The sequence below is a fragment of the Mus caroli genome, unplaced genomic scaffold, assembly GCF_978045245.1.
Source record: "Mus caroli unplaced genomic scaffold, Mus_caroli_1 scaffold_4, whole genome shotgun sequence".
Lineage (NCBI taxonomy): Eukaryota > Metazoa > Chordata > Mammalia > Rodentia > Muridae > Mus > Mus caroli.
Genome location: NW_028227259.1, coordinates 139,261,253 through 139,275,217, shown reverse-complemented (window position 1 = coordinate 139,275,217; position 13,965 = coordinate 139,261,253). Strand labels below are relative to the sequence as shown.

Sequence of the window (13,965 nt, the reverse complement as noted above, 5' to 3'; positions counted from 1 at the left end):
CCCTGTAAAATCTTGGGAGATGGGAAGCATACAATGTTACCAAGTGAACCACTTTCTGGCAGTTCTCCTAAAAGCCTCCTTTATCCCTGTGGGTCTGTGGCCCATGCTTGAGGTCCTAACCCTCAGGACACTGAGGCAGGGGATGGAAAGTTCGAGGCTAGTCTGGATACAAAGTTGATATTGTTTCCAAAATGTGCCAAGATCACAGTGCCATGAAGCCTGGTTTATGTGGTGCTGGAGTGGAACTCAGGGATTTGTGCATTCAAGGCATGTATCCTATCCGCTGGGCTACAGCCTGAGCTCTGAGGTGGTGCTGTAGTCTCTTGGCTTTGCACAGGGCCCCTGTGTGTCACTTTGTATCCTTTTAAAGATAGATCTTGCTAAGTGATTGTTCCCACACCCCACAGACTCAGCCTCCCTGGATTACAGACCTACCCTCTGTCTATACCTTGACTAGTGAGCTTCCTGCTTCTTCTAGGCTCAAATTACTCACACAGTCCAGGAGCCTCATTAGAGGGATTTGACTTAGGGCGCTTGTGATCAGCACCGCAGATGAGAGGACCACACTCAGGAACGCAACCTCCAAGTCTTGTCACAGTTAACAGGCTGCACACTTAGCAATGCAAGCGGCTAGTGAAAGACAGACCAAGGACAGGCACGCAAGCTGCCCCAAGATGAACTTGGCCCCAGTAACACCGCCCTACACCACCACTGTGGAGTAAACTATGAAGGATAAATCACTCCTTCTGCTGTTAGGAGCAGCACCCAAGGGCACGCCCTAGATACATATGGACACACAACTGTATTCCTTACCCTCAAGCCTTTGTTTTTTTCTTTCTCACTTCCACACAACAGAAATGGTGTGGTACAGAACTGAGGGGAAAAAATTGGCAATCTTTGACTTTTTTTTCTTAGTGGGGAAGGAGGACACAAAAGACAACAGAGTTGGGGCCTAAACCCTGTGCCTTTTGCTGCTAGCATTCTCTCACGGAGCTACATCCCCAGCATCTGCTGGATCTTTGATCAAGTCTCACCTGTGGCTTGGGGTAACACAGAAAAACAAATTTCACTCGAGTCCCCAAGAATTAAATCTTTTTGGCATCGGACAACCAGTCGTATTGCACAGTTCAGCAGTTACAGGGGAAACACCACCTGTTATACAGACATGTGGCAGGGGACAGGGTAAATCTTGCTCAGGGCTTCTGGTTAAAACCGTAGCAAGTGTTCTGGGAGTTGGCAACTGAAGGTAACTTCTAGAAATGAACAGGCACCCAGGGGACTCTGGAAAGCACTTAAATTTCTGGTCTTCACAGGAATCTTTATCCGGGGGCCTCTTTCTTGGCCACTGAAAAGCGTCTTTTTCTGGACCAAAGGAGAGGGATGTGTTGATCACTGGCCAGGCTGGAGGGTGTCAGGAGGGTCAAGAGAACACCACTAGAGGAAGTCAATTCAATCGCAGACCAGTGGTTCAAAGGTCTAGAAAGGAAGGTTGCTTGGACTGGATCCCTTCCCCTCCTTTTCTCCGATTAAATACGAAAGCCAACAAAGACGAAGATAAGGAAAAGGACGACAAAGAAAGTGGCATCTCGTGTATCGTCCCAGCGGGGCCCCTTGTTGGCCTGGTTCTCCTGCTTTTTGCGAAGGGCTTCCCTCCGGGCGCGCAGACGCCGTTCTCTCTCTAGCTGCTCTCCGTAGTGCGCCTGGTAGAAGGCGTCAAAGTCGAACATAGTGCGACCGTCGCCGGGAGAAGCCCGAGAGCCACCGGGAGCCCGAGGGGTGTAGGGAGGAGGGCGAGGAGGAGCGGGATCGGTCGCGGGCGTCTTAGAGGGCTTGACGCCAGGTCCGCGCAGGTCCTGGTCACTGAGCAAACCTCGGTCATACTTGCGCCGGAGGATGGTGCTGCCCAAGACCAGGTAAGCTTCGGAGACGCGCGTGAAGCGCTCGGCGGCCTCGGCGCTCCCGGGGTTGCGATCCGGATGGTAGAGGAAGCTCTGCCGGTAGTATGCCGCTTTGATCTGTGCCTGCGTGGCCGTGGAGGGGACGCCCAGCAGCTCATAGAGGGCGGTGCGGGAGTAAGTCCTCCCTCGCGAGCACAAACCCGTGGCGGAACTCGGAGGCAACCCCCGGACCTGCCACCACCTCCATAGCGGTGACAGGGTCCACCCCAGGCAGCGCGCGGCCGCCATGTTGTGCCGGGGAGGGGGGCGGCGCCGAGGCAGCCAATGGAGGCCTCGAATCCTGAGCGCCGTCCCCATGTTCTAGCCAATCAAATAAAAGGAAAGGCGGGGAAAGGCCCGCTTGAGGCGGGCGCATATTGATGACGTCAGGGCGTCGCGCTTGTGCTCGCCGGTCCCAGTGTTGCCGTACCATCGAGATGGCATCTCGTAGCCGGAGACCCGAACACAGCGGACCGCCGGAGCTGGTGAGAGCCCCGCCAGGTCTTGGTCTTTTTCTAGAATAACTGCTTTTGGATTCTTCCCTTCAAACCCCCATGTGTTTTTTTTTCTCAACAGTTTTATGACCAGAATGAAGCCCGGAAATACGTTCGCAAGTGAGGAGAGCATGGCTGTTGAGCGGCATCGCGGGGGTCGGGATCGGCGAGTCGCTCCGATTATGGGCGTCGCTTGGAAAGCATGTAGAATTTGGGAGTGTGTGTGTGTGTGGTGGGGTGTGGGTCTGCGTACATGCAGTTCTGCCACCGGTAAAGTGAACTTGAAGCTATTGAGCTCCTGGAAAGATCTTGCTATCTCGGTTCCAGTGTGGGTATATTCATCTCCAGTTTACCCTGGGTCGTTTGACAATGTGTTTTAAATATGTGGTAAAGTAAGCAATAGTTAGAAGATATGATAAGGTACTGTCATATTGCATAAGTGGTCTGTCACTGAGCAATACCTCCTGCCCCTCGCTTGGGGATTCTAAGTAGACATTTTACTTTTGAGGCACACCCCTAGCCATTCACTGGATGATTCTGAAAAGCACTCTACCATTAGGCTACACCCCCGGAAGGAATCAGTACTATTAGAGACAGGACATATTCATTGTGGGTTTATTGTGATCTTTATTTAAATGCATGATTGCACTGAGTTGTCATGTCAACCATTGACATAAATAATATCTGAATCCTCTACATGGTAGCTTATTTGGTTTTGTTTGTTTGAAACCTGGTCTCATATGGTCCAGAGTATTCTTGAACTTGCTATATAGAGGGGGTGATTGAATTCCAGACCCTCTGTCTCCACCTTCCTAGTGGTAAAATTGCAGACATGGTCCCGCACGTATGGCTGTATGGAACACTGTTCTGTGGGGCTGTTTACCTTGATTTTTGGGAAGACCAGGTATGGCCATTCTCTGTTCAGTATGGCAGCTAGTAGCTAACTATTAAAACTCTGTAAGTCAGAATGGCCTAATGTGAAGAAATGAGCACACATACACACACATACACACAAAACACACACACAACTCATTCACCATGTTATACAGATTATGTACTGAAATGTCATTTTGAGTATATTGGCCTAAAAGTCATTCTTTAGTATATAGAGTTAAGTAAGTTGATTATAGTTTATTTTGCTATTTTTTTTTTTTGGAGATATGGTCACATTATCATATAAGGCTGGGCTTCTGCCGTCTGCATATGGGGATTCCAGGCATGCACAGCTATGCTCTACTGTACTCTGATTTACTGTCTCTTCCCCCTTCTTCCTGGCTGACCTTGAACTCAGAGAGATGAGTTTGGTTCTGTGGAGACATGGACCTCATGCTGGCATTATACTGTGTTTCTCAGGGTTGACGCTATAAGGTTTTCATTTTCTGGTACTGGGGGTGGGATGTATGGCCAGGCACTCACCGATTACTACTGAGGCGAATCTTGCTGCTTTTTGGAGGTACTAGGGATTGAACTTAGGGCCTCTTGTGTGGTAGGCAAGTGCTCTACCACCGAGCCACAGCCCTAACGTTTGTTGTCCGTTGTTGGTATGTGAAAGGAAGTATGGAAGGTGACTCTGAGAGAAGACACTCCTAAGGAGTAAAGCGGGAAGGCCCAGTAGAGTTGTAGGTGGTCCCTGACTTGTGACTTGCTGAGTGAGTGGTCCTATTCCTGTCAGCTTTGCTGGAGAGATGGATCAGCAGTTAGGAGCACTGACTGCTCTTCCAGAGGACCTGGGTTCAGTTTCTAGCACCCAGATGACTGCTCACAACCATCTCTAGCTCCAAGATCTGACATCCTTACATAGACATACATGCAGGCAAAACAATGCACTATATGTATTTATATATGTATACGCACACTCACAAACACACATTTTAATAAAATATGTGCACAATAAAATGACATGCACCTCTATCAAGTGGACTTTTGGGACTACTTTACTGGTGTTTTTTTTTGTTGTTGTTGTTTTTGATGTATTTATTTTATGTATATGAGTACACTGTAGCTGTCTTCAGACACACCAGAAGAGGGCATCGGATCCTCATTACAGATGGTTATGAGCCATCATGTGGTTGCTGGGAATTGAACTCAGGACCTCTGGAAGAGCAGCTGGAGCTCTTAACCACTGAGCCATCTCTCCAGCCCCAACTGGTGTTGTTTTGAGACAGGGTCTTGCCCAGGTTGGCCTTAAATTCTTAGTCTTGCCTCAGCTATTTGAGTACAGAAATTTGTGGGAGCATCCATGCCCATCATTGGGGCTGCATTTGAGTTTGTTGATTTCAAGTTAGAATTGTAAATTTAAAATTGTTAGGCAAGAGCGAGCCAGATAGCTCAGAGGGTAAAGCTTTATGACTTGAGTTCAATCCCTAGAAATTCATGTTGGAAGAAGAGAACCAGATTGAGCAGTTTGGCCTCTGATCTTGTGCTCGCACGCGCGCACTCACACACATTAAATGAAGTAAAAAGAGTTTAAGGTAGAAAGAGTCCCTCTAACTGATTATTGCTTCTTTATTTTCCTGACTCTTTTGGTCTAGGAGAAATATGACTCAGAATTCCATAACTGCTCCCGTGTTTTTCTCCTTCCCAGCTCACGGATGATTGACATCCAGACCAAGATGACTGAGCGAGCGCTGGAGCTCCTCTGTTTACCAGAGGGTCAGCCCTCTTACCTGTTAGACATTGGGTGAGGTCCTGGGGCCCCAGGTCTAATTGTCTGGGTCAGGGTGGAGGGTTTCTGTGGTTCGGCAATGTGAGCCTCAATGGGTCATTTCTTCCAGCTGCGGTTCTGGACTGAGTGGAGATTATATCTCGGAAGAGGGACACTACTGGGTGGGCATTGACATCAGCCCTGCCATGTTGGGTAAGTGTATGTGCCTTGCCTTCTACCAAGATCACCAACCCCTTTTGTGAGGAGCTGCTGAGATGGTTATTTGCTTGTTTGAGATAAGGTCTTGCCATATAGCCCAGGCTAGTCCCCAACTTGGGACACGCCTGCCCCAGCCTCCCTGTTACTGAGATCACAGGTCTGCCCACCACACCTGTCTGTGTCAGCTGTACCCATACTTTGTAGCTGTACCCATACTTTGTTTTCCTCCAATGTAGACGCCGCGTTGGACCGAGACACAGAGGGGGACCTGCTGCTAGGGGACATGGGCCAGGGTGTCCCTTTCAGACCGGGCTCTTTTGATGGCTGCATCAGGTGACGGTCTTTACCTTCCACTTTTACTTTCATAGATCAGCGTTTCTTAAATTGGCTGTATAGCAGTTATCACACCACATTTAAACATTTACGTGTTCTGGGGAGCTGGCTCGGTGATCACTGGGGCGTTTTACCAAGCCTGGCAAACCTGCATTTCATACACAGACTACACATGGTGGAGAGAAAGAAGAATCTTTTTTTTTTTTAAAGATTTATTTATTATTTATATGCAAGTAAACTGTCACTGTTTTCAGGCACACCAGTAGAGGGTGTCAAATGTCATTATAGATGGTTGTGAGCCACCATGTGGTTGCTGGGAATTGAACTCAGGACCTTCATAAGAACAGTCAGTTCTCTTAATCGCTGAGCCATCTCTCCAGCCCCCTAAAAAGAAGATTCTTGAAAATTATTATTTGCTCTCCATACATGAACCAGGATGCAGGCACAGTAAATAAGTGTAATTCAACACATATAAATAGTCTAAGATTTTTAGATTTATAAGGACAAAGACAGCCAAAAACTAGTTCTGTGTGTGGATGTTCTTGAGTCTGTAGAGGCAAGAGAGCACCCTCAGGTGTTGGCCTGTGTGTGTGGGCATGTACCGCGTGGGCATGTACCACTTGCATGCCTGGTCCCTGTGCTTGCTAGGGGACAGCGGCCAGTCCCCTGGAACTGAAGAAGGTTGTGAGCTGCTGTGTGCATGGTGGCATCTACACTTGTGTCCTGCCAGAGCAGCAAGTACTCTTAATCACTGATCACCTCTCCCGCCCCTGGATGTTAGTAACCAGTTTTGGAGTATTGAAGTTACTGTTGGAAGTATGAAGTGTGCACGTGGTTGTAATCCCTGCACTTGGGAGGTGGAGGCAGGAGGGTTAGCAGTTCAAGCTCATTGTCTGCCACAAGAGTTGAAGGCTAGGCTGCATGAGATCCTGGCTCAAAGTTGAAGCATTTGTTTGTGTGTGTGTGTGTGTGTGTGTGTGTGTGTGTATTCTGTTTTGTTTTTAAAGAAGACAGGATCTCACTATGTAGTCCAATCTGGCGCCAAACTCGCAGAGATCCACTTGCCTCCCAAGTGCTGGAATTAAATGTGTACACCACCTGGCTGATGTGTTGGTTTTGTTTTGTGGCGTTGGAGATCAAACTGTAGGCCTTGCCCATGCCGGGCCAGTAGGATGGCTGGGTGTGAAGAGGGGTGGGCCAGAAGCAAAGAATGAAACTGCAGAAGGTTTGAGATCAGGGGGTTTAAAGAGACTTAATAGATACAGCAGAAGGATGTGAAGGGATGAGTGGCTGTGTGTCAGTGCTGTTCGGTGGGTTTCCCCTGGTGGGAGAGAATGAAGGCAGAGAAAGCGTTTTCCTGGAGTGGCTGAAGGAAGGAAGTTCTTCCCCATGTGATCCTGCGCTATAAAGAAGTGGTCAAGAGTGAACTGGTAGGATGGGAGCTCCAGGCAGCAAATTAGAGTGGGTGATGGATGGCAGAGGCCTCAGGAGGCCTTTAAGGAAGGCATTGGGCCCACTTAAAGGGGTCTCTTCCTTTTCAGCATCTCTGCCGTGCAGTGGCTCTGCAACGCCAACAAGAAGTCGGACGTCCCTGCCAGGCGCCTGTACTGCTTCTTTTCTTCCTTGTACTCTGCCCTTGTGAGTATAAGCTCCTTCCTCTGCCTGTCTGTGTCTGTCTGTCTGTCGGTCAGTCAGTCTTCTATCTTGTAAGTGCAAGGGTGAAGTTGAAGGGTTCCATAATGAGGCTGCTAGGAAAGGAGCCCACAGCCTGTGGAGACTCAGCTGGGCTCTGTGGTATAGACATAGAATCCTCACACTTGGAGGCAGAGACTGGACAGTGGGAAGTTCAAAGCCAGCCTTTGATACATAGGAAGTTCAAAGTCAACCAGAGATGTCTCAGAAATGCAAAAGAAAAAAAGCCCAGGTGCGAAGAGCTGATGTGATCAAGCCCAGGGGTAGCATGGCCAGCATCCAAGCCACTGAGTTGAGTGAGGAGAGATGTGTAGCACACAGAGGTGGCCTGCCAGAGTGCCCTGTCCTCCACAAGCTCCTCCCCTACCTCCTCCTCTGATTGTTTTTAAAGATTTATTTAATTATTGTATGTATGAGTACACTGTAGCTGTCTTCTGACACACATCCGAGGGCATCGGATCCCATTACAGATGGTTGTGAGCCATCATGTGGCTGCTGAAAATTGAACTCAGGACCTCTGGAAGAGCAGTCAGTGCTCCTAATTGATGATCCATCTCTCCAGCCCTTCTCTAACTTTTTCTTTGTATTGGAAAAAAAAAATTCTTAGCTGGATGATGGTGCACACCTTTAATCCCTGAACTCTGGAGGCAGAGGCAGCAGATCTCTGAGTTTGAGGCCAGTCTGATCTACAGAGTGAGTTTCAGGACAGCCAGGGCTACACAGAGATACCCTGTCTCGAGAAACAAACAAACAAAAAAATCATGCCAGGCATTGTGGCATATACCTTTTTCCTTCTTTTTGTTTCGTTCTTTTTTCTTCTTTTCTTTTCTTATATTACATGTGTGACTGTTTTGTCTGCATGTATGTCTGTGCACCTCATTTGTGGTTGATGTCTACAGTGGCCAGCTGAAGGTGGGTGTGGGGTTACAGATGCTTGTGAGCTGCCACACGGGTGCTGGGAGTGGATCTCCGTCCTCTAGAAGAGCAGCAAGTGCTCTTAACCACTGAGCCATCTCTCCAGCCTGTGGCAAACACCTTTAATCCCAGGATTTACTGGGTTATTTTTGTTTCTTGTCCCTTTTCTTTTGAGATAGGGACTTAAAACTGTGTAGACCAGGCTGGCTCTGAGCTCGTGGTGATCCTCCTGCCTTTGCTCCTGAGGGCTTAGGTTGCAGACATGCACCACCTGGCCCCAGTTTTCCTTCCTGCGACTGTAAATTAACTGTGTGCTTTCCCAGCACACACTCGAGAAGTTCAGGAGTCTTTTGGTGGTGGTGGTATTCTGAGCCCTAAGAATGGTACCTTGCCCATGATAGGAGTGCTGTGGTCGTAATTCCACAGAACACTTAATGTGGTCTTGATATTTCTGTTTCCCACAGGTCCGTGGGGCCCGAGCTGTCCTGCAGCTGTACCCTGAGAACTCGGAGCAGGTGAGCAGGTAGCGAGGGCTGCTGGGAGGGGAAAGTGTAGAACAGTTTTCTCCACTCAGCTGCCTTTTTGCCACTGGGCACCATAAGGGAATGGGTATCCTAATGATGGCACTGTGACCCCAGATGGCTTCCCAAGAGGGGGTGTATCTATGGGGAGGCTGGGATGTTGACTTCTGTTGTCAGGTGAGATGGTAGGGAACCTGGGTTGGTTTACTTTCATGTAGTATGCACTGGGACCTGGCCTCCATCTGCATCCCTGAGAGAGAAGAGTTAAGGCGGTGTCAGGCGGTGCTGATGCTGCCCAGTTTCCTAGCCCAATAGGTAGATAGGAGCAGGTAAGAGGACCTCGGCAGCTCTGTCCTGTGTGGCATAAGTAAGGGATTCTGCAGTAACAGAACTAAGTCTGCTCTAGTTGCCTCACTCATTTCTAGTTGGGCTGGGAAATGGGTCCCTGGACCAGATATTGGAAATGAACAGAATTGGTTTATTTGATACTTCCTCCAGGTGCAGCTGCTGAGACTGGCTGCAGCCTCAATTCTGCCTTGGTGACTTTCCAGGCCTCGGGAGTGGGAAAGGTCTAGTTAGAGAGTGCTTTCGATTCTGACCAATGAGGGCTGAGGATATCTCCAGCTTTTGTCCTTTTCTTGTCCCTCTTGTCTCTCTGTCCATTCCCTGACTCCTCTCTCCAGCTGGAGCTGATCACAACCCAGGCCACGAGGGCAGGCTTCACTGGTGGCGTGGTGGTAGACTTCCCCAACAGTGCCAAAGCAAAGAAGTAAGTGCCGGGACTGGGCGATGGCTCAGTGGGGGAAGTGCTTGCTTTGCAAGGATGAGGGCCTGAGTCCCTTTTCCAACACTCAAGTTAAAAAGCCACGTGTGACTGGGAAGTGAGGATAGGCAGATCTCTGGGGAATCGCTGGCCGGCCAGCCTAGCCTACTTGGTGAGCTCTCAGTTAGTGAGATACGCTGTCAAGGAATGTGGTGGGCGGTGACTTGAGGAATGACAGCTGAGGTTGATCTCTGTCTTCATGTGTATGCACATACACAGCATGCGCTGGGACCAAGAGCTGTCTCCATGGCGCTGGGCCCTTTCAGGCTGCTGAGTAGACAGAGGAATGCTGGGTGGGTGAGCAGGGCCATAAGAGGTGTAAGGCCTCTGTGCTACGAGGCCTTGTGAGCCAGGCTTCCTATTGCCCCCTTGTTTCAGGTTCTACCTCTGTCTGTTTTCTGGGCCTTCTACCTCCCTGCCAAAGGTAAGGAAGGGCCTGGGGCTTCCAGACTACACCTTGTTTTCCCAACACAAGGGCTGGGAGGGCTGCTGAGGTCAGGGTTCCCCAGTTTCCTGCATACAGAGCCCAGAAGTCTGAGACTTCTGTAAGTCCTGGGAGGGAACTCCCACCCTTGTGGCCTGTCTTTCAGGCCTATGGGGCTTACTCAGACCTGGATGCATGTTTCTGTGTTGGGGCGGTGAGCTCCAGGGTGACTGAGAGCTGTGTTTCCTGCAGGGGCTGACTGAAAGTCAGGATGCAGACCAGGCCTCCGAGTCCACGTTTACCAGTGAGCGGTAAGGTGCACAGATGTGGGGACCAGGCAGGGGCTGGGGCATCACTCTCCACCTTCACTTGAGCCTTAGCTTACACACAGTTGCAGCACCAAAGATGCTGCAACCAGATGTGCCTCTTGGACTGTGTCTGCCCACTCTTCAGGATGAGCCCTGGGGCAGCCTCAGCGCTTTAGCTTCCTGTGTGAACCTGCGCATGCTCCTTCTCAACGCACTCGGCAGGGTGCTCCTGTACAGTTCCCCCACACCCTCCTCCCAGCCACGTTCCACTACCACCTGGGTCCCTGCCTTCCTTGGCTCCTGCATCCTCATCCACACCCTCCCGAGTCCTTCCTATCCACACACACAGCTCCCACAGATCAGATACTCAGACCATTCAACAAAGCCCAGCTTACAGAAAGGGCATGTCACCACTAGACCCTAGTGTAAGGATGAGGTCCCCAACATACCCTAGTGTAAGGATGAGGTCCCCAACACACCCTAGTGTAAGGATGAGGTCCCAACAGACCTTAGTGTAAGGATGAGGTATAAGATCCATGGAGGGGATTGGATACCTTGTGCATCCTCTGCAGAGCTGAGTAGAAGCAACATCTAGAAGAGTCCCAAAGCTCAATGGAGAATGAGCAGGGGACCACGAGTGGGTGCAGGTCAGGGGCCAGGCTCGGGCAGCAAGCTCCTGAACCTTCTGAGCCCGCTCACCTGCCCCATTTCTGTTTCTGTTTTACTAAGAAAATAAACAGGTTTCCACACAGTCTCCCCCATCATTCCTGGCGCCTGTGGCCACTTACCTTCCTTTCCACCTCGATGACTTTTTCTTCCCTTTATTTAGTGACTCCCATCTTGTCCCTACTCACGTTCTGCTCACACAGTGTTCTGTTTGCTTTTTGGCCCTCACATGTTGGCAGTAACCTCTGACTGCACCTGACCCCTGACCCTCGCCCACTCGGGGTTCATTCTCCGTTGAGCTTTAGACTCTAAGCTCTAAAACTCTTCTAGCTTTAAGACTCTTCTAGATGTTTCTTTTTTCTTTCTTTCTTTTTTTTAATGGTTTTTCGAGGCAGGGTTTCTCTGTATAGCTCTGGCTGTCCTGGAACTCACCAGGCTGGCCTTGAACTTAGAAATCAGCCTGCCTCTGCCTCCCGAGTGCTGGGATTAAAGGCGTGCGCCACCACGCCCGGCTTTCTTCTAGCTGTTTTTGCTCAGCTTTGCAGAGGAAGCACAAGGCGTCCAGTCCCCTTTATGCATCTTAGGGTCCCTTAGCTTCACTCAGGTGTCAGTGAGTGGAATGGCTATCCCATCCCTCTCCCCTTTCCTCCTCACTCCGCTTAGTCCCTTTCCCCCTCCTGTCTTCATGGCAGCTAGGGGCCTCCCAGGTTCCTGTCACAAGCCATGCTCACACACCTTGCGGTGTGTATGGTGGGGCGCTGTGCTGCCGTATCTGACCTCACTAATTCCCGCTGGTCACCGTCACCCAGGAGGGCAGGCTCTTCGCTGGCCTTTGGACCAGCCTGGGACTTCCTTCCATGACTCCTGTCTGGCCTCAGGTAGCCTGCCTTCTTTCCGGGTGACCTAGACACACAGCCTCACCCCACCCCAAATGCTGAGTAGCTTGGACCTCTGATCTGGCTTTGCTAGGGGAGGGTTGGCAAGGCTAGGTTGTGGCTTCTGCCAGCACCCAGGGTCCTCAGTCTATCCCGAAGCAGCTGGCAGCTCTCCTTCAAGCTAGGCTTGATCACTCCAGCCCAGCAGCCAATGGGAATGTGTCTGGGTGGGTGAGCAGACACCCGTCATCCTTGGGCCTCTTGTCCATTGAGCTGAGGGGATCTTGTTCCTCCACGGCCAGGGCTGGAGGCCAAGATCAGCTGTGAGGAGCATTCGTCAGGACTGCTATGAGCAGGCAGCCTTGTTTTCCGGCCTCAGACACTGACAGAAACTTGACTGGGGTGCGGGGTGGGCACTGCTCTTATAGCCACACTGAATTCCCAAGTCTGAGGAGCACCATAAGTGGCAACACTGGTCTGTGCAGGCACCATGGCTTCCCTTGGACACTACCAGGCTTTGGAGTAACTCCTTTCTGGAGTCACTCCATGGACCAGGTGCATGCCAGACACAAGGCCATCTTACAGGGGCAGGGACCACACCCCACAGCTCTGCTAAGCCAGGATTTTGGTTCTGTTGCTGAGGAGTCCAGAGTGGAAATCACAGAAGGGAAGAGGGAGCCTCAGGGCTGCCCCTGTGCGCATCATAGCCATCCTCTCGCTCTGTCTCTGGCCAGGGCCCCACACAAGAAGGCACGGAGGGACCTGGTAAAGAAGAGCAGGGAATGGGTCCTAGAGAAGAAGGAGAGGCGCAGGCGCCAGGGCAAGTGAGTAGTGTCTGGAGATGGGCAACAGGCAGGGAGGGGGATGCTGTGGCTGCCAAGATGTCATCTGTGTTTGAGGTCTCCGATCTCTTCATTCTCCTGAGTCCATTTCTGTCTGTCTGTCTGTCTGTCTGCCTGCAGGGAGGTCAGACCTGACACCCAGTACACCGGCCGCAAGCGCAAGCCCCGCTTCTGAGTGCGCTGTATCTAATCAGTTGGAGATAGAGCCTGGCCACCCACACCTGCAGCCAGTCCTGCAGCCGTCCTGGCCACCCACTCTGTTCAGAGAGTGGGAGCTGCCCAGCCCAGGACCTGCCTCGGGAATTCTCTGGACTGAACTGTTTACCTCAGCAGCTAGCAACATAGTATTTTAGAAAAGTTGGGAGGCTCTCAAAATATTTTTTCACTAAAAGAGTTCCAGGGATCTGGGTTTGGCAGCTCAGATCCTGTAATCCCAACACCCTCCCGGGAGTCTGAGACAAGAAGATGGAAAGTTCCAGGCCAGTCCAGACTACACAGCAAAAACCTGTCTTACAAAAACAAAAAGAAAAGAATTTCTAAGGATGTTTTATTTTGTCCTAAATGCATTAAATGACTTTCTAAGTAACTGGTATCCCTGGCCCTGCATGAGCCCCTGTCTCAGGTCCCTCTGTCGGGGAGCACTGCATGGCTCCTGGCTAGGAGCTGAATTTACAGGCCTGGAACGGACAGAAGCATCCTTGTGACTTGCGAAGGGCATAGGGTGGGTCCCTGAATTGGGGCTCAACTTGCATGTCACTTGTCACACAGGGTTGGGAATGGGGTTTGGGAGTCTGAGGTATATACTGCCCCAGGTCTCTGCCACTCCCAAGCCTCTTGCCTCAAGAGTTTAAATATCTTAGCGCTTAGTGGCCTCGGGCTCTGGGATGTGTGGTATCCAACAGCCATCCAAGATGGCAGGGGAGGGAAGTGGGGGGCTGAGGACACTTGATAGCTATGTTCTGTGAGCCCTAGGAGGGAGATGACACCTGGGCGTGGCATGGCAGGAAGGGGCCTATGGCCTTAACCCCGGAGAGGCATTGCCCAAGGACCATACCTGGGACCTAGGCTCACTGGGTCCAGTTCCTGACAAGCCAATGAGGGATCCAGATGCCCAGAACCCACGTGAGGTCGGATGCAGTAGCACTGCTAGACACGAGTTAGGCAGAATTCCCAGAGACTTGGGTCAGCTATACTCAGGGAACAAAAGATCTTGCCTGCCTTGAACAAGGTAAAAGGCCAGGACCAAAGTTGTCCACAAGCTTGAGTTGTACA

General features: G+C 50.7%; 2 protein-coding genes and 1 non-coding gene across 3 annotated transcripts; 2 read left to right on the top strand and 1 right to left on the bottom strand.

Moving 5' to 3' along the window:
• Positions 1-1,077: 1,077 nt before the first annotated feature.
• Positions 1,078-2,207, bottom strand: Dnajc30 (DnaJ heat shock protein family (Hsp40) member C30). The gene has a single exon (XM_021163538.2). The coding sequence runs from the start codon at positions 2,184-2,186 to the stop codon at positions 1,527-1,529; it is 660 nt and encodes a 219-aa protein (XP_021019197.2). The 5' UTR covers positions 2,187-2,207; the 3' UTR covers positions 1,078-1,526.
• Positions 2,208-2,295: 88 nt separating this feature from the next.
• On the top strand, positions 2,296-13,279 carry Bud23 (BUD23 rRNA methyltransferase and ribosome maturation factor). The gene is made up of 12 exons (XM_085837257.1): positions 2,296-2,422; positions 2,514-2,551; positions 5,016-5,111; positions 5,206-5,288; positions 5,531-5,627; positions 7,169-7,265; positions 8,699-8,749; positions 9,439-9,524; positions 9,957-10,002; positions 10,255-10,313; positions 12,586-12,675; positions 12,814-13,279. Exons 1-12 carry the CDS (start codon positions 2,318-2,320, stop codon positions 12,866-12,868), a joined length of 903 nt encoding a protein of 300 aa, XP_085693383.1. The 5' UTR covers positions 2,296-2,317; the 3' UTR covers positions 12,869-13,279.
• On the top strand, positions 12,107-12,236 carry LOC115031233 (small Cajal body-specific RNA 20). Its single transcript, XR_003836844.1, has one exon.
• Positions 13,280-13,965: the final 686 nt, after the last annotated feature.